Source organism: Doryrhamphus excisus, linkage group LG6, assembly GCF_037039965.1.
Source record: "Doryrhamphus excisus strain RoL-2023G ecotype Guam linkage group LG6, RoL_Dexc_Guam_v1.1, whole genome shotgun sequence".
NCBI classification, from domain to species: Eukaryota; Metazoa; Chordata; class Actinopteri; order Syngnathiformes; family Syngnathidae; genus Doryrhamphus; species Doryrhamphus excisus.
The window spans coordinates 23,516,731-23,544,591 of NC_136362.1; the positions used below are offsets into that span (position 1 = coordinate 23,516,731).

Genomic DNA, 27,861 nt, shown 5'->3' on the forward strand with positions numbered 1-27,861 from the left:
GTTTGTTATTCCGGAAGTGCAGTCTGTTTTTCCTAAAAGTCCAAACTGGCCGTTATTGTAACGCACATGGTGAAATTATTGGAAGTATAAAGAAACTCCAAAAGCTGTCAAAACTAAAGTCCTTAGGCCGAATGAGGCGAATGAAATATTTATGGACATCCACGCGAGTCCTACTGGGGCACACTGTGGCAAGACAAAAACAAGGGATGCAATCTGGAAAAGGTTTTATTAGCCATGCAGGCATGTTGTATGGTAATAGAATATGGTATGTAATATGGTAATAATGGAAAGTATGGTAATTGGCATGTTCAGGTGCCCATAAAGGGTAAATGGTTACATTTTGCTGTGTTTTTTTTTTTATGTAGTCCAAGGATGAAAACCATCTTGTATTTGGTAGTAAATTAAATATCTTAAATAAACTTAATACTAAATAAAAAAAATACAAAAATATAAAATAAAAATAAAATATACTAAATATTAAAACTTAAAATGATAACATCCATATTGACAAAGCACCCAACCCCCCATAGCTATATGAAATGGTTTGGTCCACACTTGTTGCCTGTTAGTTGGCAGAGTGAAACAATGCTACCAGTGCCTTATCAAATGTCTGAAGAAAGGGGTTAGAGGCTTATCAATGCAAAACAAGAGCGACACAGGAAGTGAACCAAGGCATGAAACCAAATGAACTGTCACGGAGGCTAACTCCCACATCGTGACAGTAGCCCCCCGCCCTCCCTCCTCCACAAAAGGGTCCCAGCTAAATCATTTTTTTGGATATAAGGATGACATCTAATATGTCATAAAAATGAGTGCCAGCCTACTTAGAGCCTCTTGAACAGTTTTTTGTAGTTCCGTATTATTAACAATGTTCTTTATTAATGTGTGGAAATCTTGCACAGAAATTCATATATATTTTTCAATGTTATTCAAGTCATGATTAACACACATACACATCATTTGTACAAAGGGTCATTGAAAATAGTGACGTCACCATCAAAGCATTGTCATATGGACTATTTACAACTTCTAATAAGGTTAGCAAGATTTCAGAGTGAGGCAAACTCATTGATGGGATATGTAAATCCATATTCCCCCTATAGTCATTATTTCTAAGATAAAACCAGTTCAACCCCCCCCGCCCCCCAAAAGAGCCATAAATCCCACCTCTAGCAACCCACAGATATAGAAAACATAACAAGGCTTATAAACATACAGCGTCAAAAATATTGTTATATGAACGTCATATGACTGTCCATGTACTTGGCAAAGAACGTGACAATTATGATGCTAAAAGCACATCTTTCAAACCCCCAATACAATTATATTCATTTTAATACCCATGTCTCACACAATAATAGGCAGTTGTACAAAGTAAACAAATGATAAAAAGCCAAGGACTTTGATGCTAGTCCTCTGATTCAGCCTAACTTGTAACTCCTAACTCCTTTAATAGTTCAAGTCAGAAAACTGATCTTCTCAGCCTTTTCAAGTTCAGGCTGGTGAAAGTCCTCAACAATTTTTGACAGAGGAGCCAAAAAAAAAATGTCTACAGGTAAGCAAATTTGACTTGAAATCCAAAAGTCAGTGCAACACCTTTAGGCTTTTTCTGGTCCTCGTGTCAACTTATTATGCCCAATGGACAAGACCAGATTTTACACTTTTGACGTGTTACTTTGTTACCCACTACCTCAAAAGTCCAACTCAACGACTCAAGTTTAAGAATTTCCTGCTTTGCACTAATTGTTAAATAAACAACTAATTCAATGGAATTACAAGTGTCCATTATCTTTTCTTCCTCGAAAAATTTGACAGTTGCTGCTAGAGTTCCCGGTAGAGCATCACAGCAAGGAACATAGCAAGGAGCTGGGAAAAAAGAAAAACACACTTGAACACACCACTAGATGGCGATCTTTCCATAGAGAAATACTAAGAAGAAAAGCCCTCCATACCTCGATGGTGAGCAGCAAAATGACCATGGCTCCAATCCAATAGGGGTATGCTTCATAGTCAGAAAGGACTTTGTCATAACAACCCTGTGGAAACAGTGATCATCACTTCACTGTCAACATGGACAATTGCTTGGACAGCCGCAAGGAAACATCTGGCTTCATCACTTCTCATCTTCATCACTCATTTGGGGATTTACATTCATTTCCTTGATCGCGGTTAACTGCTTCCAGGCCCGACCGCGATCACTGAATTTCCGCAAAGTAGGATTCATTATTTTAATTAGCAGGAAGACCTTTTCCTCCCACATTCCAAAAAACATTCCTGTTGGGTTAACTGGTGAATTGTATTGTCCATAGCTAGGAATGTGAGTGGGAATGGTTGTCCGTTGGCTGGCAACCATTCCAGGTCGGACCCCGCCTCTCGCCCAAAGACAGTTGGGATAGGCTCCAGCATACCCCCAACCCGAGCGAGGATAAGTGGCATACAACATGGTTGGATTATTTAGAATTGGACTTTCATGGTTTATGACATTCTAAATAGGGTTTTTAACATTAGCGTTTGAAGCGTTAGACAAAACAAACATATGATGTCTATTAGTCTTTAGGCAGGATATCTGCACTTAAGACAAATGGGACAATTCTTACTATAGCACAAGGTTGAAGATTTGGACTTGAAATGCACACATTTGGTGAAAAGGGGGTGCATTCAGGGGAACTGTTACATGCCAACTGGTCTTCTGTTTGGGGCCTGTGCTTGCCCGCTATGCAAGGAGATGACTTTAAACAACCGCAGCCAGCATTATTTGAGGAATTTAAATTGGACGTATGACGATAGAAACCTTTTCCAAAGTTCAAAGTGTACAACTTTCAGTATCCAACTGCCACACTTCCGCCAGTAGCCTTCTAGTATTTGATATATCAACAGAACATATACTGTCCCCAAAAGGCTGGTCACATATGATGAGACGTTTCACTCACTCGGGCGCATATAAACTTCCAAAATTCCAGACATTCCAGAAAATGGAAGACCTTTTAAGGCCTGGAAAAGCAAAAGTTGCATGAAAACCTTTTTAATCTTCTTTAAGACGATCCTGAATTAATCGGAAATAATGTAAACAGTCATAGTGATGTCACCGTTAACTTCCTGGAAGGTCGTTTTCAACCAATCAGACGGAAACATACCACTATCGTGGAAGGGAATACAACGTCATCGAGGGTGCCGCCCTGGCATTTTGTTTTCACGTCGTCGGCCAGCTCTTCGCAGCATTGTTTGGGGACTTCGGAGAGGTTGCCGGTTTTAACATCCTCCGGGCCGAACACTCCACAGCACTTAAACTGAAATGAGCAGAAAAGAACAAGAGGTCCTCTTATTCACATTCACCAGACGCATGTAGACATGGAGCTTTATTCATATTCATATTCTACACTTTTTCTATGTTTTTACGTTTTCATGAATGTCCAAATCTCAATAACACTGCCATGCTTTTACTTTGAAATATGCCTATCAAAATAACGGTACAAATATCCCATTTGGGTCTGGCATCTGCAGGGTAGACCTGGACTTTAGGGTCGCACAGTAAACATGGCTCCTGACCGAGCCGCAAAAATACAAATAAAATGGTGTCTGAGTGTAAGGACTTACGGCCACCATCAAGCCATCCCAATGACTTAGAGGAGTAGGATTTGAATCTGAATCTGAAGTCTTCTGTGCGGCTGTAGGGGAGACCAGGTAGAGTTGGAACACAGGATAGTTGGAACAGTCTGGTGGAGCATGTCCTTAGGGCTACATCTGTTTTGGACTCCATTGTGTGGTGTGTTGCGTTGATGCTAGCTTTGAAGCCAAATGCTAAAAACGGTTAGCTTGTTAATGGCTGCCTGGGTCGGGGATGGCTGGAACAGTGGAAGCGTTCAGTTATTGCAGCAAAAGAAAGGCCCGGCAAGTTCTGACACAGAAGATGATGAAAACATCTGCATGGTGTGCTTGGAGCACTTTGATAGTTCATGGCCAAAGGAAGTGGACATTTTGGGCCCATGAAGCCTGCACCCCAGGCAAGGACAGGTACATTTGCCATAATTGCCTGATTAAACCAAACAGCAGTTTACATGGTTAATAGGTTCAAAAGTGGTTTGTTGATTGTTCCATAGATCTCAATTGTATTTATTTGATATATTCATTTATTTCATAGTAGTGTTTCATTTTCAATTTTTAATCATTATTTCGTATTTGTAGATTTATACTGTTCCTTTATAATTCAAGTTCTAGCATATAATTATTAGTGTGGATGACAATGAACCATCCCCAAGTGTTCCAACCTACCCCAGTACCGGTTAGGTTGGAACAACAACCACTTTGTATTTGACAATGGAGTACTACATGCACAAACTGAGTTACCCTATTTTCCACACTGTAAGGCGTACTTGAATGCGCCTTTAGTTGGGGAGGGGGCCTTACTTTGGTAAGCTGTACGCTTGATTGACAGTCAGACCATTTAATACAGAGTGTATTGTTACATAGTAGAATAAAGTTCCCTAAACTCTTTTGCTTCTGTTGCCTTGTTTTTCTAGACCGCATGTTTCAGAAAGCGCCTTATACAGTGGCGGGGCAAGGGTAGGAATTCATGGGCCCCCCGTGGCTGATAAAACCTCGTGACTCGCGCTGATTGACGCAAACATCGCTGAGAGCAGATAGGGCCGTGTGGGGGTCCCCCAAGGCGGTTTTTGCCTGTTGGTACGCCCCGCCTCTGGCCTTAGCCTTGTGTATGGATCAAGTACAGAAAAAGACCCCGTAATTGAGACTGCACCTTCCAATGTGGAAAATAGGGTATACTTGCTCAAACTAAAAGTGTTACAATTGTCTCCGGTCTCCCCTACCTGGAGTTTCCTCTGCAGTACTGGCTTCACTACTGGCCCCACTATATGCTGCATACATTTGTTGTTTGAAGGCCTCCTTTTGGAGCTAAAACACACAAGAGCACATGAAAGAAGTTTGAGACAACCACTATGACTTGAAATCAGAAATTGATCCTTGGATACCAGAGCTTACTTTGGTACGATTTACGAAGAACAAGAGGAGACCAAGTAGCTGCATTATGTAGATGACGATGATGGCCATGAAGAACTGGAAAAAGCCAGCAGCAGAAAGTTTCAGGAAAAAAAGCCAGTCAGTAAAAATCCCGTTCTCAACACTAAGGGTGTGCAACGCAGCCCGTATTATTATTTGTTCAAGTTCATGTGTTTGTAAAATTTTAAATTTAAATAACCATTCTGGAAAAAACAAAGCACAAATAATAATTACAATAATAATAATAATAATAATATAATAAAAAGCTGGAAGGAAATAACAGCGGTAACATCATATTGTTCCAAGCTGCTGTTTCATGTGTAAGCTGTAGAGGGCAGTGAGGTTCGGCATGCTGGTTGGAGTAAGCGTTTGGAGGGAAAAGAGTAGAACAAGAGATTGAGGAAGTGTTTATGGCGTAACGAACATTATCAATATCATTGTGAACGTGAACCCCACCACAATTAACCCCACACTAACTTAAGTACCAAATACCACCCAGAGGTGCATACAATTCTACACAAGTTCCCAAGTCTTACTTAACCGTTTAAAGCTAATGTGAACGTGACACTGCCAACAGCCTTGACGTTAGCAGGCTAATGCTAACACAGCCAAACTGCAGAAGTAAATAGCAACTAATCTCCCGGTCAAACTCCACTGTGACTGATCTGAAACCCAGTTGAGGTGAAGGGTGTTATGTTTTTTTTTTTTACAAAAAATACGGATGTAACTTAGTTAAGCCTCCTCAGTTGCTGTGAGGGGCGGCCAGCAAGCGCTCGTGGTGTGTCGGTCATGAACGAACAGGGAAAAAATAGTCTGCGGTGCATTTATAGTTTGACATGCAGAAAACAATGCTAAATGCATATAAATGCCAAATTAAATGAACATTTCAGGTCGCTTTCTTGCCAAAGACACCCCTTTGAAAATTGGTTCTCACCTTGATGAAAAGGCTGGCCACTTCCAACTTTCTTTGGCTCCATTTGGCTTACTTTGCAGCCGTGTTCATAACGAAAGCAGAAACTTCATATTTGTCTTCGCAAACAATTGCATCTTGACTGAAGGTATAAGTAACCTGACATGTTCATTTAGAATAGCTTTTTGCATGTAAAACTAAATGTGGCGTTAGATTTTTGGCTTTATGGATTCACATTATTTTCTTGAACACATTGATGACACCAACCAACATTCCTCTGCAGTGATCCCTCATTTACTGCAGTAACTGTTCCAGACCCGACTGTGATAAGTGAATTTTCACATAGTAGGACACCGTATTTATAAATGGAATGCGGTCATCAAGCATAGAAAACTTGTTTATGACCTTCTAAATACATATATTTCTTAATTATTAGAGCCATCTAGTCATGAAATAACACCCCTATAGTCACTTTTACACTCTTACGTTCATTCATTTTCGATGCTGTTTGTTCTCACTGGGTGTGTGCCGGTGTTTGGGGGGCTCCGATCGATCGGCTCCCGATCGGTATTGGCCGACATCAGTGAAAAAGGACAGCATCGATATCGGCCGATACTTGGCTGCATCTGCACTTCAGAAGGCAGCGGATGCGGCTGGAGGGACCCAGCAGAGGTGGTTAAACCTGCGTTTCATTCAGGTTTTCAGTTAATATTGTGAGAAGACTAGAAATAAATGCTTTGTGAAATACAAAAGGTGAGTTGTGGATACCAGCATTTTGGTATCTTTGGTAACAAAGCATATCGGCTTTGTTTGGCTTGAAATAAGCGATGGAAATAAATGGTACAAGAATAAGTAGCTCTTGGCCATTTTCATTTTGTAAAAGTAGCTCTCTCAAGAAAAAAAATCGGTATTGGTATCGGCCAATTTCACTGGTGGATTATCGCCATTGGTATCAGCAGCATAAACCCCTGATCGGAACATCCCTAGCCTGTGTAGAATCCTCAATTCATGAACATCATTTGAGTCGTTTGAATACCATATATTGGTATTTTAGCTCTTTTAGCCTTATTATGCTTGAAAATGTTTATTTTAGGAAAGACAAAAACCCAATATTTGCTGGAATATGCAGATTGTTGACTAACAAGGCATTGCTTGTTCATCATCATCATCATCATCGTCGACTCACCAGGCTGAGAAGGAACTGCTTTTGACGGAGGGCCCCAAAGCATCCCACGAGGCCCACGAGGAAGAGCATGATACCCAGGAACAGGCTGCAGCTGACGGAAGATCTCACCGTGGAGTTGACCATCACGACTTTTCCAATTTCATCATTTTCCAAAAAGATCCACACTGTCACTATTATGAGCAAAACACCCAGCAGCTGCCAAATGCAAGAGAAATTAGATGAGACATAACAGCTGGGATAGGCTCCAGCATGCCCGTAGTTTGGAGGGGCAGATAGCTGTGCAACCATTCATGACAGTGACACCAACTTTACTCACAAGGTGAGATGAGAAGTACTTACAGCCATGAGGGAGCTGCAGATCATTAAGAGACGTCTGATGCAGTTTACACAGTCGCCCATTATGGATGTCGTCAAGCGTGCTGAAGCTTCTCCTTGTCCCTGTCAACAAATTTAACACACATGCAGTTTTCCAGGTTCTGAAGAAAGCATTTTTCCCGGTTAAACCTGATTAAAATGGGTGTCAAAGTGAAAGTTATGCTTGAAATGTGTCTCTTTAAGAACTGATATTTTTGCTGAAATGTACCCGTGTTCTACTGCTGATTACTAACCAGCAGAAAAAGGTAGAAACAAACTATTGTCCGATGAAAGATGAGTCTAATCTTATACTAATCTATATAATCTTAAAAGGCGAAATTTACATCACTACCGTTGACTGATCAATATTCAATCATAAACAATCATTCCCACTTACAAAATTTAGACCAAATGGCAGACCTCGGTCCGGATCCAGACCCGTGACTAATTAAAGTGAATGGGAAATATAATAGCTTTTAATCATGTTCACGACCATTCACAGCGGCTGTTTGCCCGCGTAATTACTTCAGGTATTACGGTTCATGTGACAGCATTTGCGGTGACGTCACCAGCCATGAGCCAATGAAATTCTTTACCACCGGGAACCCTCCGCCATCTTGTTATGTGCCGCTAATCTTCGAATACTAAGACGTTGATAGAGAAAAGCCAACCTTTCAAAGTGAAAGGACGGACCAAAATGTCTTAATTCTTCCAGAAACCAGTGCCAAAGAATCTAGGAGCGTCATAGAGCATTCATTTACAGCACAATAAATGAGACTTCAAGGATTGTAGGATACAAAAAACATCTTTCGCTAAGGGGAGAGTTGTGGAGTTGTTGTGCTTCAGAGATCTATGTACAATGTACTGTTGCAGCTTTTCTATTAAAGACACGTATTCAGTTTTTTCCTCAAAGAAAGCGGCGCATTTTTATTTAACTTGAAAATAAGCCTCTCGTTTTCATTAATTGTACAGTCAAATATTGTAATATTTATGTGACACGTGGTCCTGTTTTTTAATGCAACTTATGCCGAAATAGGGCAGTGTTTTATCGATGAATAACCTGAAGTGTGCTAACGCCGCTCCACCAGCACAGCGGTAGAACTAACTATACTTACAAACTCCTTGTCCAAAACCTTCCCGGCAAACGTGTAATTGATGTTTATCAGTAACTCTCAAGCCACAACACAGCTACCGAAAACGCCTTGAGGTAAAGCAAAAGGTAATTGTTCACAACGTAATTGCAAGCTAGCAGTGGTCAAGGCCGGAGGCCCCCCAAGACGCGTGGCGTAACATTGGCTTTTATGCTCACCTTTGTCGCCTTCGGACCACAAACAAACGTCCAATGTGTGTGGAAATCATCGCACTTGCATCCAGTTGACGTTAAGAGCAAGCGTGTTATTTCGTTGGCTGAATGTGGCCAACACGACCAAGACGTGTGTACGTGTGTAGAGTGGGGACGAGCCTGTGACGTCACCACAACGCTGCTTTTATTAGTTCTATTATTTTGGGTGCGCGTGACGGAAAATGTGTCCGTGGGACCTATTGCGCAATTAGTGGAAAGTGGAATATGTCCTGACGCAAGTTACCATGGAGATTTGTTCCGTGGAGTTATGTTGGAATAAATGTACATACATATTTAGAAACGCTTGAGGCTTGCTCATATTATCCATTTGCTTTGCTAGTCACACGCACCACTGTATTCATATCTTTCTTTCTCACAATAACAGAAAACACCTGCTGCTAACCAAGGTCACATAGTCACACACGCACCGCACACACATTTCACAGACCAGTCTCAACCGAATAGAATAGCTCCCCCACCCTTCAGGCGGTTGAGACATGTAGTGTAACCAGGGCCTTCCTTCAATAAAAAGGCAAGAGGGCAGGAGCTGCTTCAGAGTGAGGTGGCGAATTGTTACTGAACGGTTCCTGATCACTCTCCTTGCAAGTAAAAAGAAACGCACCTCTCTGTGTCTTCCTTTGTACAGGCAGTGTTTTTTTACAAGTGTTGGGGTTTAAACCTGACATTTAATTGGTCCTTCGAGCCGGATTCCAAGACACCTGACGATCCCAGCGGGCAAGCGAGATCCAGGCAAGACTGTGGCCACAGCATTAAGACCCTTTCCGGGACTGGTCCCTCTCTTGCGGGCTGGGATCCGAAGGTTGAAGGAGATCCAGAGACGCAGAGATTGTGAGTACAAATTTTGTTTAAAAGAATGAAAGTTAGAAGAAAAGTAAAATAGAGAAAAAGTATAAAAAGAAGAAGTACAAACCCTGCAGGTCAGACAGTTAAATTCCGTAGGTGGGTAGACGCCCCTAGTTGAAACAGACTAGTTAAATTCTACACAGGACGGCGGAGTCCTCTGTGCTGAAAAATAGAAGTGTACCAAACCCTGACAATTCTAGACTCCATCAGGTAAACAAAGACCAGTTAAAGTCCGCGCGAGGGCAGACTCGCCTGTCGAATACAGTTAAATTCTGCAAGGGCGGCGGCGTCCTCTGGCAAAGATAAGAAAACGCGTTAAAGGTGTGAGAACATGTGTGTGTGAATGGGAGTAAGATTACCACTAGGTTTCGAACTCCATACCAAACAGTGAGATTGTAAGTGGTGACCTGTTGTGGATGCAAAGGCAAGAATTGTCCGCCCTCACCGGGGTAGAAGCTTGACAATTACCACAATAAGGCATTGATCACCACCTCACTAAGAACATCCCCAACTATTAGGACTCCCTAGGAGCACTCATCTTAGTTGGGACCAAATTGTCAAAATGGGAAAAGGGCAAAGTAAACAACGTAAAAAAAGAAATAGACAACCTAGAATGTAAAGATTGGACAGTGGTAGAAAAACAAGATCCAGAAGCACTAAAACCGTTACCATATTGGATAAAACAATGTGATTTTAACGGCAAACTTTCTATGGCGGGAATAAAAGACTTACAGCAAAACATCAGAAACAAAACAAACTTTAAGGAAAAACAAATGAACAAAGAAGGTATTCAGCATACTCACGTATGGATGAAAATAGCAGGACAGAGAGAGGCAGGTGAAAAAAGAGCAAAGCAGGCTAAAATAGAAAAAGAGGAACAGGAGAGGCAGCAACAGGAAAGAGATAGAAAACAAGAACAAGAATGTAGAGAGCGAGACAAAACAACCATGTTGTTTCACAGAAAAGAGGACGATGAGTACGTACCACCAAGGTCAGGGCCGTACGCTGAGGCAAGACAGATGTTAAAAGGAAACACTGAGAAAGTGGAGGAAAAGCCTAAAGATCTAAAGAAGGCAGGCAGGTGTACTAATAGAATGTGCTGACTCCCCAGTAAACACACCAATATTTCCTGTGAAAAAGGCACCTCCATCAACAGGGTGGAGGATGGTTCAGGACTTAATAGCAGTAAACAACGCAGTAATCCAAAGATCGCCGTGTGTTGCAGATCCACACACGTTGCTGAATTCGCTAAATCCAAAAGCTATATTCAGCATGACTAGGCTTGTCTTAACAAATACAACCAGAACCAAATGATGAACCAGTAGTATAATTACAAGTACACCAAATAATACTAAATTCATATGAAGGAATAAAACCAGCAATAGAAGATTTGTTAAAAGCTTAAGTCTTAGTAGAATGCGATAACCCACCATATAAAATCCCTATTTTCCCAGTAAAAATAAATAAATAAATAAATAAATAAATTACTAATAATAAATAAATAAAATATATATACATATATATATACGTACACACGCTTACCACAGGAATATTGTGAAAAGCCCGACAATTTATTCACAAGCAATGATGGCCAGTATGTCCACGTTTGAACCCCCAAATGGAAGCCAGAAATTATTACATGTAGATGACATCCTACTAGCGTCACAAGATAGGAAGTCATGTGAGGAAGAGACAATAGCCTTATTGCACCATTTAGCGAAAGAAGGCCATAAAGTGAGTAACAGACCATTCTAACAGACAGAAAACAAGCAATCTTAATCTCCCTGAGGAAGGCCAAACACGATTGTTATGAGCTAACAACACAAACTGCAAAGGGTAGACCAGACTTATTAGATCAGACACTAACAAAAAGGGGTGATTTTGTAGATGGTTCCTCAAAGAAAAACAATAACAGGCTATGCAGTCATAGCGCTTACAGAAGCATGCAAATTAATGAAAGGTCAAAAGGTGACAATTTATACTGATAGCCAATATGTATATTCAACAGTACATATCTTTGCACAATATTGGCAAAACAGAGGTATGATAACATTAACGGGAAAACCAGTAACTCATGCAGGACTATTAACAACTTTACTAGAAGCAGTGCAAATTGCCAAAACAAATTGCTGTATGTAAATGCACGGCACATACAAATAATTCGGATCCAATATCTTTAGGAAATATGTTCGCTGATAAAATGGTTAAACAAGCGGCACTAAAGGAACTGAACCATCTTAACACAGAAAAAATTACAAGTACACTTTGAGATCCTGGCAGACATGCAACAACAGAATCCAAAGCAAGAAATTGACCACTGGCTAAGGAATAAAGCAACCCTGGACAAAAATGTTAATATGTCGACAGATAATAAAACAATCTTGAAAAAATTTTTTTTGCATAAGCGGGACGCTATTTTGAGCCATGATTTTACACATATCTCACACCCACTTTACTATGGATTTTTGTACTTTTGTAGGATTTAATTCTTATTCAAAAAATGTTTGTAGAGCGTGTTTAGCGTGTACAAAAAACAATGCCCAGGGCAGCTTGCGACCTCGGCGTGGCCAATTTCAAGAACCACAATACTTATTTCAAGAAATACACGTGGACTTCATTGAACTCAACAACAGTAAAGGGAAAAAATTCTGTTTAGTGATAATAGACTCATTTTCAAAATGGATAGAACCGTTTCCTACAAAACATCCAGATGCACTAACAGTAGCTAAAGCTCTATGTAAAGACATAATTCCACGCTATGGTATTTCAGAAAAAAAACATTTTTTACAGTGGTAAACTATGACTAAATTATCCATCTCCATCTTAGGTTTTACCCTAACTGTACCTAGTTGTGTCATGATAATAGCATGGTGGTATCTGCTGTAGATTTGTAGCTCCTCAACAACCTTCAGAGGAAGTCCGGCTACAAAGGGGGCTGTAATTCTACTTTGCAGTCATCTCAAACCGGTGAAGATTGTCCACAACTCTGTTGCGTTATTAGGAGGGGTTGCAGGCCTGCAGGTAAGATGATCACTCAGACGCATAAAAATAAAATAATAATAATAATAATTAATTAGCAGCAGTAGGAGGACTGATCGGAATAATAATAGTAATGTCACTGCTACTATGGGAAAAGAATCTTAACATGCAGAAAAGAAGGGTGGGAGACCCTAACCAATCACAAACACGGGTCGACATGACACCTTGGATAGTTAACTGGGCATATAATAATTCTATACGAATGACCGTAGCCCCAAACACCACAACCGAACTACAAATACCCATATCGGCACTGAAGGGGTTCTCAAATAGACAACAAGTAACGGGAAAAATATACAGTGGTTATTGGTGGTATGTTACTGGACACGTGTTAGACCTAAGTTGGGACCCATTGATTACCACCCAGGAAGGCGACTATTGGGCACCAGGCACCACGGTGGAGGCTAGACATTTTCATAACAAAATACTGTTGAAGAAGCGAGGCGCTACATTAAGTATGACATTTGTTTTCAGTTCAACCAACCTCAACCCACATTATCAACCGTTAGGCAACATCTTTAATACTTCATGTTGGGGCTTCCTACTGTGGGCTTACGCTTCTGGCCCCGACCCTTACTTCCCTATAATCATCTGTGAAAATCAAACTACGTATGTCTTCTGTTGACCGACCAATAATGAGCACCTATACACGACAAGCAGGAGTTAGGGTAGCCGTGCTTCAAACTACTGATGATTGGTTTTCAATATTCACAGGTATTTCGGCACAAGCAAATAATTGGCTCATGATGGCCGAACAAGCAGCTAATTTTACAAAGCAAGATTGTGTGGTATGTCTAGGACCAAGACCTATGTATACTTAAAATAGTGCTATCCGTATTAACCGGCACATGTTTGATTGATGTAATGAACACATCTACACCAACCGGAAACTGTAGCCTGTACGATCATGTGTTTCCCATCACTAGACCTGAAAGGAGAAAACCATTATTTTCAAGCAAGGTAGCTCCAGGCAATTTTACATGTATCCACTTAGTAGGACAAGGCGAAAAACTAGGAGAGCTGAACAAAACCCAATGTATTGATGTTATTGATGTGGAGGTATCTTTTAAACCTTTCTCTCGCAGTGACATCTGGTGGTGGTGTGGCCAGAATGCCATCTATGACAAGTTGCCGTACAATAAAACAGGCTATTGTGCTTCAGTATCATTACTGCTGCCTATAACGATCCTTAAAATAAATGCCTCTGAATTATACACCACATCCAAGACACTTCTTCCGCATGCGTGGTTGCGAAGAAAGAGAACCATGGGATGGAGTGCAAATGATCCTACCTACATCGATGCCATTGGAGTCCCAAGAGGAGTTCCGGACGAATACAAGATTGTCGACCAAATCGCAGCTGGATGGGAGTCATCTATTTGCTGGTGGTGCACAATTAACAAGAATGTTGACCGAATCAATTACATCCACTACAACGTACAGAAGCTAGCAAATTATACTGAAGGCGGATTTCGCGCTATTCATGAGCAACTGTCAGCTACTTCTCTGACGGCTTACCAAACACGCCTTGCCGTGGACATGATCCTGGCGGAAAAAGGGAAGGTTTGTGCTCTGTTCGGTGAAGAGTGTTGTACTTTCATACCTAACAACACTGCAGCTGATGGCAGCCTCACCAAGGCGCTTGATGGGCTTCAGTCCCTCAATGCCAAAATGAAAGAGCACTCAGGAGTCGACACCTCCCTGTGGCAAGGTTTCGCTGATTTTTTTCTTCAGCAGGTGGAAGCCTCTACTCGTGACAATTGCATTGGCTGTAGTGGGGTTTACCCTAGTTCTGGCCTTGTGTGGATGTATTTGTATTCCCATCATTCGAGGATTGTGTACACGTGCAATCGCCGCAGCTGTTACACCCCTGCAACTCAACGTACAGGAACTATACACCCTAGTTCCCAAGGATGAAAGAGACTCAGACACTGACTCACAGAACTCTGACGATGTTCCCGAGGAAGAGGAAACATGGTTTGTTCCAGATCTTTTTCCGGATTTTTTTTTGAAGGAAAACCTAACCCACATGGACTGAGTGTAACAATTTTCTATGCGTTTTGAAGCCACGATTGAAAATCTGAAAAGAAGTGATCTGTATTCATATCTTTCTTTCTCACAATAACAGAAAACACCTGCTGCTAACCAAGGTCACATAGTCACACACGCACCGCACACACATTTCACAGACCAGTCTCAACCGAATAGAATAGCTCCCCCACCCTTCAGGCGGTTGAGACATGTAGTGTAACCAGGGCCTTCCTTCAATAAAAAGGCAAGAGGGCAGAAGCTGCTTCAGAGTGAGGTGGCGAATTACTGAACGGTTCCTGATCACTCTCCTTGCAAGTAAAAAGAAACGCACCTCTCTGTGTCTTCCTTTGTACAGGCAGTGTTTTTTACAAGTGTTGGGGTTTAAACCTGACAAGTTATCTATTTCATCTCATCCCTTATATCTCAATCAGTAGTCACCATTGATGGAAAGCAACAATTCATCCACTGCCAACTACACATTTGTATCACATTCAACTCCCTTTGTCATCATTCTTTTCAATCATTGTACATAAAGGGTATTAGATGATGTGGATATCATTGGATGATTTATTCTTTACCATACTATACCAGTGGGGACCAAACTTTGACAGTGGCATACCCCTTGAGACATTTGACCTGAAGCCCTGTACCCCCGACTCCTGCCCACGTAAAAACATACACCTTTTATTTATTTATTTATTTATTTATTTTTTGTCCCGTCCAGCCATTGGGGCAGATAGTATTGTTGATCTAAATGCCCTTACATGCTAGACAGATTTGCTCTGTGTCAGGACAACTTCCCTGTACCATGAAATTTTATTTGCCGTTATTTGATGTTTTTGTTATGCCATTTGGAGCGACTGGACCGGAGCAAGAAGAAGAACAGAAAAGAAGAGGAGAGAAGAGAAAGGTGGGGTCGGGGGGGGGGGGCAGTAGAGGGAGAGACAAAAACAGCAGCAACAAGAGTTCCCAAAACAACAACAGTGACAAACAGAACAGTTAAATGTCAATGATGGCTAAGGGTCACAATGGAGATGATATCAGTGAAATGAAACAGTCCAACTTACCATTAGCAATAGTAACGATGAAGACATGACCCATGATAGTAAACACAATTGCAACCATACGGTTACAGTAATTAAAATCTCACTGCTTGACATCATTATTACTGTAATAATAGCATACCAATAGCATATAGACATCAGGGATAAGATGGTAGATGTGTAGAGAAGCACCCATGTGCTGTGAGTGCCCATATGGAGGTGTGTTGTGTATGTGAATGCGAGTGTGTGAATGTGTAATTGTCACTGAGAATGACAAAAGGAGAGAGACTGCCTTCTACCACCCAGCAAACCCCGCCCCGCGCAGCCAGGTCAAGCCCCAACCGCCAGAGATCCTCCGGCCCCGTGGGTGCGGGCAAAGCCAGGGCCGACTCCCCAAGACCCGCCCCCGAAGCAACCCCCCGAAGAGACCAGCAAGAGGCCATGGAGGAGCAATCCCAACCGGCAACAGGGCGCCAGCAGGCCGGAGGAGAGCCGCACCCCCGAGACCAGCGGGAGACCATACCCCACTAGGGCAGAAGGGCATCGAAGGCCACACACCCGTGGGCACAGGGGCGCCCCCGCCGGCCGGAAGGGAGCCCGTCCACGGCCGGAGGCACCGCCTCCCGCCCCCCACATACCCCCAGGAAGCAGAACCAGGCCCGCCCCAGGTAACCCCAGGCCTGACCACCGACATAGGACCGCCCCGGCCAGGACAGAAGAGGCCCGGGCACACTGCCCCATGGAGGACCGGGCGGTAGAGATGGAACGCCCTACGCCAGACCCCCGCAGAGCCCCCCCCCCGTATATCCATATGGCCATATACCCACATACACACCCACACACACATATACATATATATATATAATAAAACTAATCATTATTTATCTAAGTATTTAAAACAATAAATACATAAAATAAACTCAAACACATGCACACCCCATCCACTCAATACACACACATGCAAGCACATGCTGTGGACGTCCCCGGGTGGGGCGTCCGGGGCATCACAGGGCGGGGGACCCAGGGGTCCCAGACCCACAACCAGGCCCCGAGCCCAGGGAGGTACGGACCGCCAAGGCATAGCACCCCCAGACTCCCCTCGACCACGGCATCAGGGCTACGGCAGTGTGGCAGACAAAGGAGCGGGAGAGGGGAGGAGGCCCGCATATGAGCAAACAGAGGGGGCGAGCAGGCGAGTGGTGAGGCGCTCCACTGGGCCGGCCGACACCCGTCGGGCAGCTCACCCCCGTGAGGGAGAGCCATAGCTCCAAGTCACTGGGAGGCCAAGCACCAGAGCCGAGGAGTTAAGACCAGCGCAAGGCCACCGACGGACCCCACCAACCACCGGGAAGGCCAGCCCCCCCCCGCCCCCAGAACCAGCAGCGCTCCACCCACGTACCGGAGAACCATCCCCGACGAGCCCTAAGCCCTGGGGATGGGCAAAGACAGGGACAGCGATGCGGCAGAGCATAGGACCAGTGGCAGCAGACACCCAAACGCCCGGAAGAGCACCGCCCCCCCCAGCAGGCCCCACCCCGAGGAGCATGCTCCCCATCCCCACACGCCACCCAGGCCCCCGTCCCCATGAGCAGGATCAGGCCCCCTCCCAACACACAGCCCGGTCCCCGCAGCAGCCACCACAGCGCAACAACCCCAAGCCACCACAGTAGACTTCCGGCCACCAGCAGCGCGGACCCCACCGCCTGGAGGCCGGTGAGCGCCTCCCCAAGGGCACGTTGGCGCCCACGATCCAGGACAGACCCAGGGAGGTAGCGCCAACCATGACACCAGGGCAAGCCCCGGCATCAGCTGGTTCCAGCGGGACCCCCAGGAAGGCCAGGCAGACCAGACCAAAATATCCTGCAGCCCAGGGCACCCCGAGCGAGCCGCCAAGCCCCAGCAGCCAGCGGGCCAATCGCGGGGGTAGGCAGTAGGCTCTCCGGTCCAGCCCGCTACACCTGTGTGTGTGAAGATGGTATTGTGTAGATTGTGCAATTAAAAGTAGGCCTGCCCCGTATGGCTGACCTATGTGTGTGGAACATACACCTTTTATATCTTCATTCACTTGAAATATTTAACCCAATGAATGGCTTCCTTCATTTTAATTCCAGGTCAAAAATGTCACATTTTGAGCGCTGATAAATGGGTAAGTTATCATCCCACATATATTTTATTCCTAATGTTGGCGTCCTTCCGTATGAATGGGATCTGGTTATCATATATCGATGCTTCAGATGCCATAAAATGGACATTGGACAAGGAATGCATGGGATGACGGGTTGCTGTCTACTCTGACTCATCCCACCTGGGGATGACATCGGGGTTGAGGTAACACACTCAGCCACATGTACACGTGCTGACACACTGTCACTTTCTTCTTCTTCAAGTAGACCCACCCCCGCTGGGGGGTACATTTAACAAATACATATATAGAATGTAGAAATATAATTTCAAGGGCGATGGCAAGGTTATTTCCTTCCCAGTCGACTCTGGTGCAACACACAAATTCATAACCTCCCCAAAGTTCAGTAGCAATTATGTCAACTCTATTGAACATCTCTCTGAACATGTCCCATTCGGTGCACTCAAAACAGTCTTGCAGTGCAGACATAGCTCCCTCTGGCCACACCCTCACCTTCTTCACAGCAGGCTTTCCTCTGGTGAGCAGGGTCTGGTATGCAGGAATTAGCATAACAGAGAGATGGTCTGAGGAGCCAAGGTGGGGGCGGGGGACTGCTTTGAGTGCTTTCGTGATGTTTGTGTAAACCAAGTTCAATGTATTCTCCCCTCTGGTAGCGGAGTGTCAAATTTGGGAGAAAACTTTATTTTTCTTGCCAACATTAACTTGCACTCTCTTGCTACGTAAAGGCATGAAAGACATGAAAGCCACAACAGGAAGCGGAAAACCCCCGTCCCTCGCGCATACCCCTCCGGGTGGCAACACCTTCCCTATCGATAGTTCCGGGGTGAATTATGTCCGATATTATATCACTACAGCGTAAGTTTATTTTTATTTACTGTAGTACAAAATGTATTGTAGTACAAAAGCATGCTAGATACGCAATCCATGAACTCAAGGAGAAAATTACATGCCATATCAAAGATCCGCCCACTTTTAATGCAGTTCGGCGCAGGATCGGATATATGGATAGTCCGGTTATATCGGTATTTTTTCCGACTCCCGAGAATATCGATATAACGAGACTTTACTGTACTTTCTTTGCTAGTAAATTTTACTCAAAACTACCTTTGATTCTACTTAAAACTCCTTACAAAAATACTGGCTTTTCAGGATTGCTTAACTAGTTTTCCCTTACTTCATACTTCAAACATTCATTAATTTTCTACTGCTTATCCTCACAAGGGTCATGGGAGTGCTGGAGCCTATCCCAGCTGTCTTCGGGCGAGAGGCGGGGTACACCCTGGACTGGTCGCCAGCCAATCACAGGGCGCATGTGTGGGAGGAAACCGGAGTACCCGGAGAAAACCCACGCATGCACGGGGAGAACATGCAAAATCCACACAGAGATGGCTGAGGGTGGGATTGGTCTCCTATGTGTGGTCTGCGCGCTAACCACTCGGCCGCCGTGCAGCCTCATTTGGAGCAATGTATAAGTAATATTTACATGGGATTTAAGCTACCACTGTTGGAATTTGACCACCTGTTCTTAGGTCAGTGATTCCTGTGGGTGTCGTGTTGGAGGCAAGAGATGACAACGAACTTGTCAGTTATATGGTTTACTCTCAGACCAGTCAGATTACACGGAGCTCCGGGCCCATAAGTCTTCCCCTAACACCTGCAGAGACGTAGGCTTTACTTACAGGTCAGAACAAATGAGTGCAGCTAACTGTCCCTGCCCGGCTTTTATTATGCTAAGAAATGTCGGTAGATCTCTGGCGCATCACAGGTGGCCCCCCTCCTCTCCTCGGCCGACGTCTTCTCGCCAACCCAAGGCGGGCGGGGTGGAGCGGTGGAGCCAGCTGTTATCGACTGGCCATGGCTGCCGACGTCCTGCTCCCCCGTTATCTGTTGTTAGTCAAAATTGTGGATGTGTAGGAGAGCTCCGGAACTGTATGTGCCTGAAAGCGATTATGTGTCCTTTGATTTGCCCAAGGCTGCTTGGTTGTCCTTGATTAAATGTAGTGCATAGTTATATGAGTGAGACACAAGAAATAGGAGACAAACATATATGAAACACAAAAAATAGGAGACAAACATATATGAAATCCTTCAATCCCCCTCATGGCCTCAACAGAGGCCACAAGGTGAAATACCGGATCAGAGTTAGGGAAGAAGCAGCCGGTCACCCTGTGGGGGCGGTGGATACAGGCGGGCCAACTGATATTGACCTCGCCCATCGGCCGCCATCACCCTGCACAGGATGAGCTGGAAAAGGCACTTGGAACACGGGAGACAACAGCAAACTGACAACGAACAAACGAAAAGAACAGCCAAAACAAGAAACACTAAAACTGTAATAATAATGCCGGAGGCCAACTCTTTCCCCTTACCAAAGTAGCTCATCAACGAGTCCCACGGGCTGGTGTCCACACCGACATATGATTTCATGCGTTTATTCAAAGCTGTGAGACCTTCAATTGCACGAGACAAACGACCACCCGGTGCCGTAATGTTTGGGATGAAAGTGGAAAGTACATTCCGTACCAATCATTGCACACACACCATGTTTTTCTGCCAATAACATATCGAGAGCGATACGATTTTGAAAGGACATCAAAGACGTGGCCCGCAACTGTTCACTTACCGCCTTGAAGCCTTCTTCGGTCTGATTGGAGAGGCGCTGTAGATTGTAATGCACATGATTGATGCGATCAACACTTTTTATTAACGGTGATCCAAGGGATAATTGACTCAAAACCTGCCGCAATCTAATTTATATTCGTCTGGAACTCTCTCTTGTAACGTTTAGAAGCACTGGTGGACACCATTCCGTCTGGGACCGCCGTGGCAGTTATTCGGCCTCTGACCACACCTACAGACGAAAAAGAACACAGAGTGAGATAAAGAAGTATAGCTAATGACAAAAATGTCAAAACAAAGCCAGGAAGCTTATCCTAAGTGGCATGTAATATAGTTTGCCGCTTGCATGTATGTTGTGCAGTATCAGTGTAATCAGGTGCTGAACTATCAGTGTGTGTGTGTGTGTGTGCGTGCGTTAGTTAATCCAGAAATCGCCTCAGTTGTTGGTTGGGGAGGAGGAGCCCCCAGGGCTCGGGATATCGCCAAGGGCAGCGACATCTTCACCACCTCCTCCCGCCTCACGGGCTGCATCCAATGCAGGCCGAGGCGACCTAAGAGATGAGACATCCTCCGGGGCAGGCCGGTCTTTTGGATGAGAGTCGCGACCCCCGCGGTGTAACGAGTACACAACGGTTGTCTGCGCAGCCAAAGCAGAGGCCAACGACTGAACTAGGGTCACGAAGGCTAGTGAAGTCCCCGAGTCCCAGTCCAGCCTGGCGTCCAGCCTTGCAACGCGCGCAAGGGTGCAGTGCGTTCCGCGTAGCAGGGGATGTACTGTCGACTGTAACCACACAGTCCCAAAAAGGACAGCATTTCACCCACCGTGGAAGGCTTAGGATGCCTGAGGATGGACGCACGATGGGCGTCCGACATGGCGTAGCCAGCAGCTGAGAGAACACGACCCAGAAAGGTGACAGTTTTCCTCCAGCATTGTAGCTTTTTGCGTGAGACTTTGAAGCCCAATTCGTACAGGCACAGCAGCACGGCTTCTGTGGCCTGCAAACAACAATCAGCAGAGTCAGTGGCGAGGAGGAGATCGTCCATCCATCTGGAAGCTGCAAAACTGACAACACCTGGCGCAAATGATGATTGTACAAACCAGGGCTGTTCTTGAAACCTTGGGGCATGCGGGTGTACTGGAACCGTTGGCCATGATAGGTGAAAGCACAAAAACCTACGTCAAATAGACCGTTGGACCACACCCCCTCCGGGATGGTGTCCAACATGGGTCCGGAGAGTTCGTGATCTGTCAGTGTTTTTAGCTCGTACCTGTCAATCAAACGATGTTGAACAACGGACACGTCTGTGCATTGGCACACCACACGATACGCCGACTCCGAGGGAGAGTGTTGTACCTGCGGTACCTCAGGGAGCGGCGTCCAGTCTTTAGCTGCCAATAACCGTCTCACCATGGGACCCAAGGACCGTTGTTCATGTCCTGGGGCCACAGCCAAAGAGATGTGTGGCGCCGAATCAGGGGTGCCTTTGTACCAGGCCTGTTCCAACTTAACAAAATAGACGCTGGCCGCCACCCTCTCAGGACCTGCGAAAAGACGAGAAGAATTTAACCACTACTCCATACCTTCCTGATATGTCATATCCTGTTGTGTGTCGTAAAACAATGTGCAATGTAACGGGGTGGTGGGAGGCATATACGTGGCCTTGGACAGGATCCATGGTTTCCACGTCTCATAGACTGACACCACACTGCTCGGTGACGAAGTCCGAGTCAGAAGGCACCAATAAATGTCGGCTGTTGTGGTTGCCGGCAGTTCTTTGAGCAGGTATTGTCCTCCTGTACTTTGGTTGTTGCAGTCCACTGTCGTGCCATCTGGCAACGTCAGGGTTAAACCAGAGTCTGTGCACAAAATAGTAGCATTAGAAGCAGTCAATATGTCACGACCAAGCAAGTTCAAACCAGTTGGCACCGCCGTGCTGGTCTTGGTGGTATTGACCAGCAGGGGAGGTTGAGAAGCCGCTTGCTGTTGCTGAGGTCGGTGGAATGGGCCGACCCGCCCATGTGAGCCTCCTTGTGACTGCATGCCTTGTGGTTGATGAGCCCATGGTTGCTGCTGCTGTTGTTGTGGGAGCGACTGCGGTGGTCCTGATGGTGGCCACTGTCCAGTGCAGGTGAGGCAATCTCGTGCCCAGTGGTCAAGAGCTCCGCACACGAAACAGCCAGTGTAGCCCTGAGACGGTCCACCCCTTCTCCCACCTCGGTTAGATATGCCACCACACCCCTGCCACATTATGTTTTTCTCTTTTTATCTGAGGTGAACTCTTGTTCTTTAGCCGATTATAATTTCAATAGTTGTGCTGCTGAATCCTTTTGTGTTTTATCTTTTTCGTCCTCCTCCTCACGGTGCCTGCGCATGTGGTGTAACAAGATTGCTTTGTATGATTTTTCTGTTTCGACTGACAGATTAGGAACATCTTTTAATTTATTAGCCACTGATGAGGGCATTCAAGCTAGCACTGCTGCTCGAAACAGTGTGGTCACAGACAGCGGACGTCTCCCCAGGCCAAACCGAGGACAGCTGTGAGGCGCAATACCTCGTTGATCCATGGGTCTGCTCCACGGGCTAGTGGAGGCCACTTACGACACATGCCGTCAATGTCTGTTATGGTAAAAGGTGTGTATACCGTGTGCTGGCCCGCCACGTCAACTTTTAAAGGCATAACTGTTTTAGATCGAGCCCCTGTGTTGTCCCGTCTCACAGGGGCTGGTGAAGATGGCATCTTCCGATTGGGTATCCCGTTCTGCCGTAGGTGTTGCCGGCTGGCGCCTGCCGTAATCTGTCTCAGCAGTGCATCGGCGCCTGGTACTGCCTTCTGGCAACACATTAGACATGTCAATTTGTTTTAAAATCTTAGATACGCTTTTACTGTGTCTGGCCGTATCTATAAGGGACATGTTTTGCGCCGCACCCGTGCAGGAAGTCGCACCACCAGTCTCCACTGACGGGTCGCCAACCTGTGGCACGGGGCTGCCTATGTATGTTGGGGGATGGCGCCTTGCTTGTTGTAGGGTCGGAACGTGTCTATTTAACTCCTCGCCATTAATGTCGACTTCTCCCTGGAATCTTAGAGTAGGATAGACTCCACTGGGAGGGTTTGAATTGGGCGGGGGTGCCGATGGCGTGACCACTAGGGCCCTTCTCGCCTTCGACTGATTTTCCCGCGTCATGGACGGGGCGGCCAAAGCCAAGCTTGCCATCCCCATCGAATGAATCTTTCGCCTGGAATCTTCTAATTTTTTCAGCGTCTTCGTAAGTTCTGACTTCTGCCAGAATGACGCCTGCTCAATTTTCTCCTCCACCTGTCTTATTTATTTCATAATCTTTTCCTCCTCCTGTCTTAACTTACTCTGAACCTTCACAATATTATCCCAACTCTGTCCATCACACACTTCCCATGTTTTACGTACCATCTGTCTATCTTTATTCTTATCCTGACTTACCAAGCCACTCATAACCTGACCTTCCACAAGACCAAACAACTCACTTTCTGACACCCTTGGGGGACCCCCACACATTTCCCACTCCTCACATTCTCAGTTCAACTCACCTTCCATTCTATTCCCACAACAATTAAAACAAAAAAACAAATACAAAACTGATAGTTGCAAGAATGTTGAGCAATAATGAAAGTTATCAAATAGACCCTGTCTATTTAAGCATCCATGTGAAGCGTTCCCCTCACCGCCTGCTGGTGTACTGCCCTTCACAGGACCTGGAATGGAGCGTTACATTTACGGCCCTCCACCCAGTAAAATTAGCGCAATAGACCCTGTCTATTGTTAAGCATCCAAGTGAAGCGTTCCCCTCACCGCGCTTGGTGTACTGCCCTTCACTGGACCCGAATGGAGCGTTACATTTACGGCCCTCCACCCAGTTGGGTACGCCGACCCTTAGTGGTCCCGGACCACGCAGTATACTGGAACACACACCGGTTTTCTCAAAACTTCACAATAATGTCACAAAACACACACTATGTCAACACACCTGCTAGCGTAATAATATTCTCAGACACACAGACACAATGCTACCAGGTTTCCACCAAATTTGTTATTGACCAATAGCAGAATTTGAATAAACAGGTTTCTGCTTACCTTTTTATTTGTAGAGGCGCGCCTGTAGTGGAAGCCCAGAGCATCGAACTGCAGCCTAAAGTAGGACCCAACCACACAACACAACTCCCCCTCCAACCACGTTGGGCGCCATTTGTTGGAATTTGACCACCTGTTCTTAGGTCAGTGATTCCTGTGGGTGTCGTGTTGGAGGCAAGAGATGACAACGAACTTGTCAGTTATATGGTTTACTCTCAGACCAGTCAGATTACACGGAGCTCCGGGCCCATAAGTCTTCCCCTAACACCTGCAGAGACGTAGGCTTTACTTACAGGTCAGAACAAATGAGTGCAGCTAACTGTCCCTGCCCGGCTTTTATTATGCTAAGAAATGTCGGTAGATCTCTGGCGCATCACAGGTGGCCCCCCTCCTCTCCTCGGCCGACGTCTTCTCGCCAACCCAAGGCGGGCGGGGTGGAGCGGTGGAGCCAGCTGTTATCGACTGGCCATGGCTGCCGACGTCCTGCTCCCCCGTTATCTGTTGTTAGTCAAAATTGTGGATGTGTAGGAGAGCTCCGGAACTGTATGTGCCTGAAAGCGATTATGTGTCCTTTGATTTGCCCAAGGCTGCTTGGTTGTCCTTGATTAAATGTAGTGCATAGTTATATGAGTGAGACACAAGAAATAGGAGACAAACATATATGAAACACAAAAAATAGGAGACAAACATATATGAAATCCTTCACCACCTACACCACTTTTCTAATACGACATTGCATTTTTTTAAAATGGGCTTCTCCGAATTAAATGAAATTATCACAACACTTCTTCTTGAAATGAAAACCCGAACACCTTTAGTACATTTGTAGTAACGGTGTATTTACTTCCAGCAGTCATGGGTGTGGTTAGAAATACCATAGAAAACATTATAAATCATTGGAGATTTGTTTTACATTCATTCATTCATTTTCTACTGCTAATCCTCACGAGGGTTGCAGGGGTGCTGGAGCCTATCCCAGCTGAGGATAGCCTATCCCGGCAGAGGTGGGGTCCACCCTGGACTGGTGGCCAGCCAATCACAGGGCACATATAGACAAACAACCATTCACACTCACATTCATACCTATGGACAATTTGGAGTGGCCAATTAACCTAGCATGTTTTTGGAATGTGGGAGGAAACCGGAGAATGTTTTACATTCACAATTATGCAAATAATTACAATTAAAGACACAATAAAATGTTCTGAATTGTAGCTTTTTGGCAGAGGTGCCGTTTATGTGGTCATCAAAAGGAAGGAGATACTTGAGCACGGTGCACAAAACACAACACATCCACAGCAGGTAGAGGCATCACATAAATGAACTACTACAAAGTTCATCATTAACAATCAAGCACTAAACAGAACACGTGACTTAAAACTGTGATTTCCAAATGCCTGCAAGGCATGCCGGTTAGTCCAGCGGCTATATAAACAATAAAACGTTGGCTATCAGGAGTATGTCAACTCCTCCTTGTTTACCTCTGATGACCCCCCACCCTCAACACCTCCATCTCATGTTAAGCTACCCGTGAAATAAATTCAACATTTCATAACTAAACCAAAGACCTAGGTTCGATTCTCCGTTGCATCTCTGTGTGGAGTTTGCATGTTCTCTCAGTGCGTGCGTGGGTTTTCTCCGGGTACTCCGCTTTCCTCCCATATTCCAAAAACATGCTAGGTTAATTGGCCACTCCAAATTGTCCATAGATATGAATGTGAGTGTGAATGGTTGTTTGTCTATATGTGCCCTGTGATTGGCTGGCCACCAGTCCAGGGCGTACCTCGCCTCTTGCCCGAAAACACCTGGGATAGGCTCCAGCATACCCCCACCCTAGTGAGAAGAGGTGAGATAGAAAATGAATGAATGAATAAAGCATATTGGTGTCATTCAACAGCTGTACTGTGATCTTACCTTGTCTAAGCTGTTGTAACCAAATTCTTGAGACTCAACGTCCTTCGATATTCTGTGAAATAGATCGAGAAATTGTTATAATTATGACAACAATACAAAATATAAAATCACCACAATGGTTTCTGATTGCGTGGACATTAGTGTAAACTACAAAGCTGCTTGATAATATTTGTTGTTGTTTTTTTTTTTAAACAAAACACTCAAAATCAACTCAGTTTTCAATCCAAAAATGTGTTCATCTGTGTCTCGAAACCTAACCTAAACAAAACTACAACATTCAAAACAACAACTTATGGGTAAATGTTTTTTTTATTTTTAGTCGTCACTGTTTTCAGACTAACAGGATATTATTGAGGAAATCCATTATGAAACTCTTAAATGCCATTTACAGATTCAAATCGTATACCGCAAATAACAATATACGTATTATTGTAATGTTACCTTCACAGTCAGGCATCTTAGTTGGTGCAAGCTGCTGCTTTCCACACAGAGAGGACTCTGCTTCTTAGACTCTTTGGTTGCAGTAACTTGCTGTTGACAACTGGAATAAACAACATTGTCGCGACAAATCATTAAAATATCATGTGTTACTGTATGTGAAGTTAAAACAAACGTTTATTTGGTTATACTTGGATCATCGGTAGTTACACCGATGACACAATTCACCTAAAATATTTTTGACATTAAAATGACCACAGACGCGGTGAACTAAACTTGCTCCAAAATTTCTAATCCTTCCAGGTAGGCTTAAGTCATAATTGATATATTTTCAAGGCCTGAATAAGCTCTGCTTGTTGCTGAAATTTTGCAATTCAGTTCCTATCTTGCCACTTTTTGGTCAATGGACTACTTGTCACAAACAAAAACTCCCGCTCCCCCACAGTATGAACATGACTCATGTCGCTAGCATACTTCAACAAATGTTTAAGCTACACGCCGTTCCCATGGCTTAGAGGACACTGCTACCTCGGGACCGCCAAAATAAACATATAACATATATGACGAATGAATCCTTACAAGTATAGTAAACATAAAAATTCGCAGTTGATAGCTAGCTAGCTGGCAGGCTAAAGGTAAGCTAATGCTAACGTCGAGTATTTCATATCATAACACTGACTTAAACAGATGAGGAAAGGTGACAGAAAAAAGTCGAATAAACCTATGCCCCACCCATATGGCTCCACATGGATGAATTTCCTTATTAAACGACTGTCCATGTCGTATTCCACCGTCTTCCTGTGAAAACACGCCCGCAAACTTAGCCTTTGCAAGTCTGCGTGCAAACGATCCTCTGA

The 27,861-nt window shown here is 44.7% G+C and overlaps 1 protein-coding gene across 3 annotated transcripts; it reads right to left on the reverse strand.

Annotated features, from left to right (window-relative positions):
- Positions 1-1,162: 1,162 nt before the first annotated feature.
- On the reverse strand, positions 1,163-27,860 carry LOC131138433 (tetraspanin-18-like). 3 transcript variants are annotated; one of them, XM_078791693.1, is made up of 11 exons: positions 27,737-27,860; positions 27,008-27,107; positions 26,567-26,618; positions 7,449-7,547; positions 7,110-7,304; positions 4,996-5,070; positions 4,824-4,908; positions 3,595-3,665; positions 3,135-3,287; positions 1,953-2,036; positions 1,163-1,866 (listed from the first exon to the last, which is right to left on the reverse strand). In XM_078791693.1, exons 4-11 carry the CDS (start codon positions 7,506-7,508, stop codon positions 1,822-1,824), a joined length of 768 nt encoding a protein of 255 aa, XP_078647819.1. In that variant the 5' UTR covers positions 7,509-7,547; positions 26,567-26,618; positions 27,008-27,107; positions 27,737-27,860; the 3' UTR covers positions 1,163-1,821. The 3 variants fall into 3 exon arrangements, with proteins under 3 accessions (XP_078647819.1, XP_057943324.2, XP_057943325.2); XM_058087341.2 differs by lacking the exons at positions 26,567-26,618; positions 27,008-27,107; positions 27,737-27,860 and adding an exon at positions 8,773-8,938; XM_058087342.2 differs by lacking the exons at positions 26,567-26,618; positions 27,008-27,107; positions 27,737-27,860 and adding an exon at positions 8,579-8,755.
- Between the last annotated feature and the right edge of the window lies 1 nt (position 27,861).

Coding starts and splice junctions, on each gene's coding strand:
- LOC131138433 (XM_078791693.1), bottom strand. CDS start 7,508: ATGGGCGACTGTGTAAACTGCATCAGACGTCTCTTAATGATCTGCAGC. Junction 5,071..7,109: donor AGCAGTTCCTTCTCAGCCTG/GTGAGTCGACGA, acceptor GGCTTTTTCCAG/TTCTTCATGGCCATCATCGT. Junction 3,288..3,594: donor GGGATGGCTTGATGGTGGCC/GTAAGTCCTTAC, acceptor TGCTCATTTCAG/TTTAAGTGCTGTGGAGTGTT.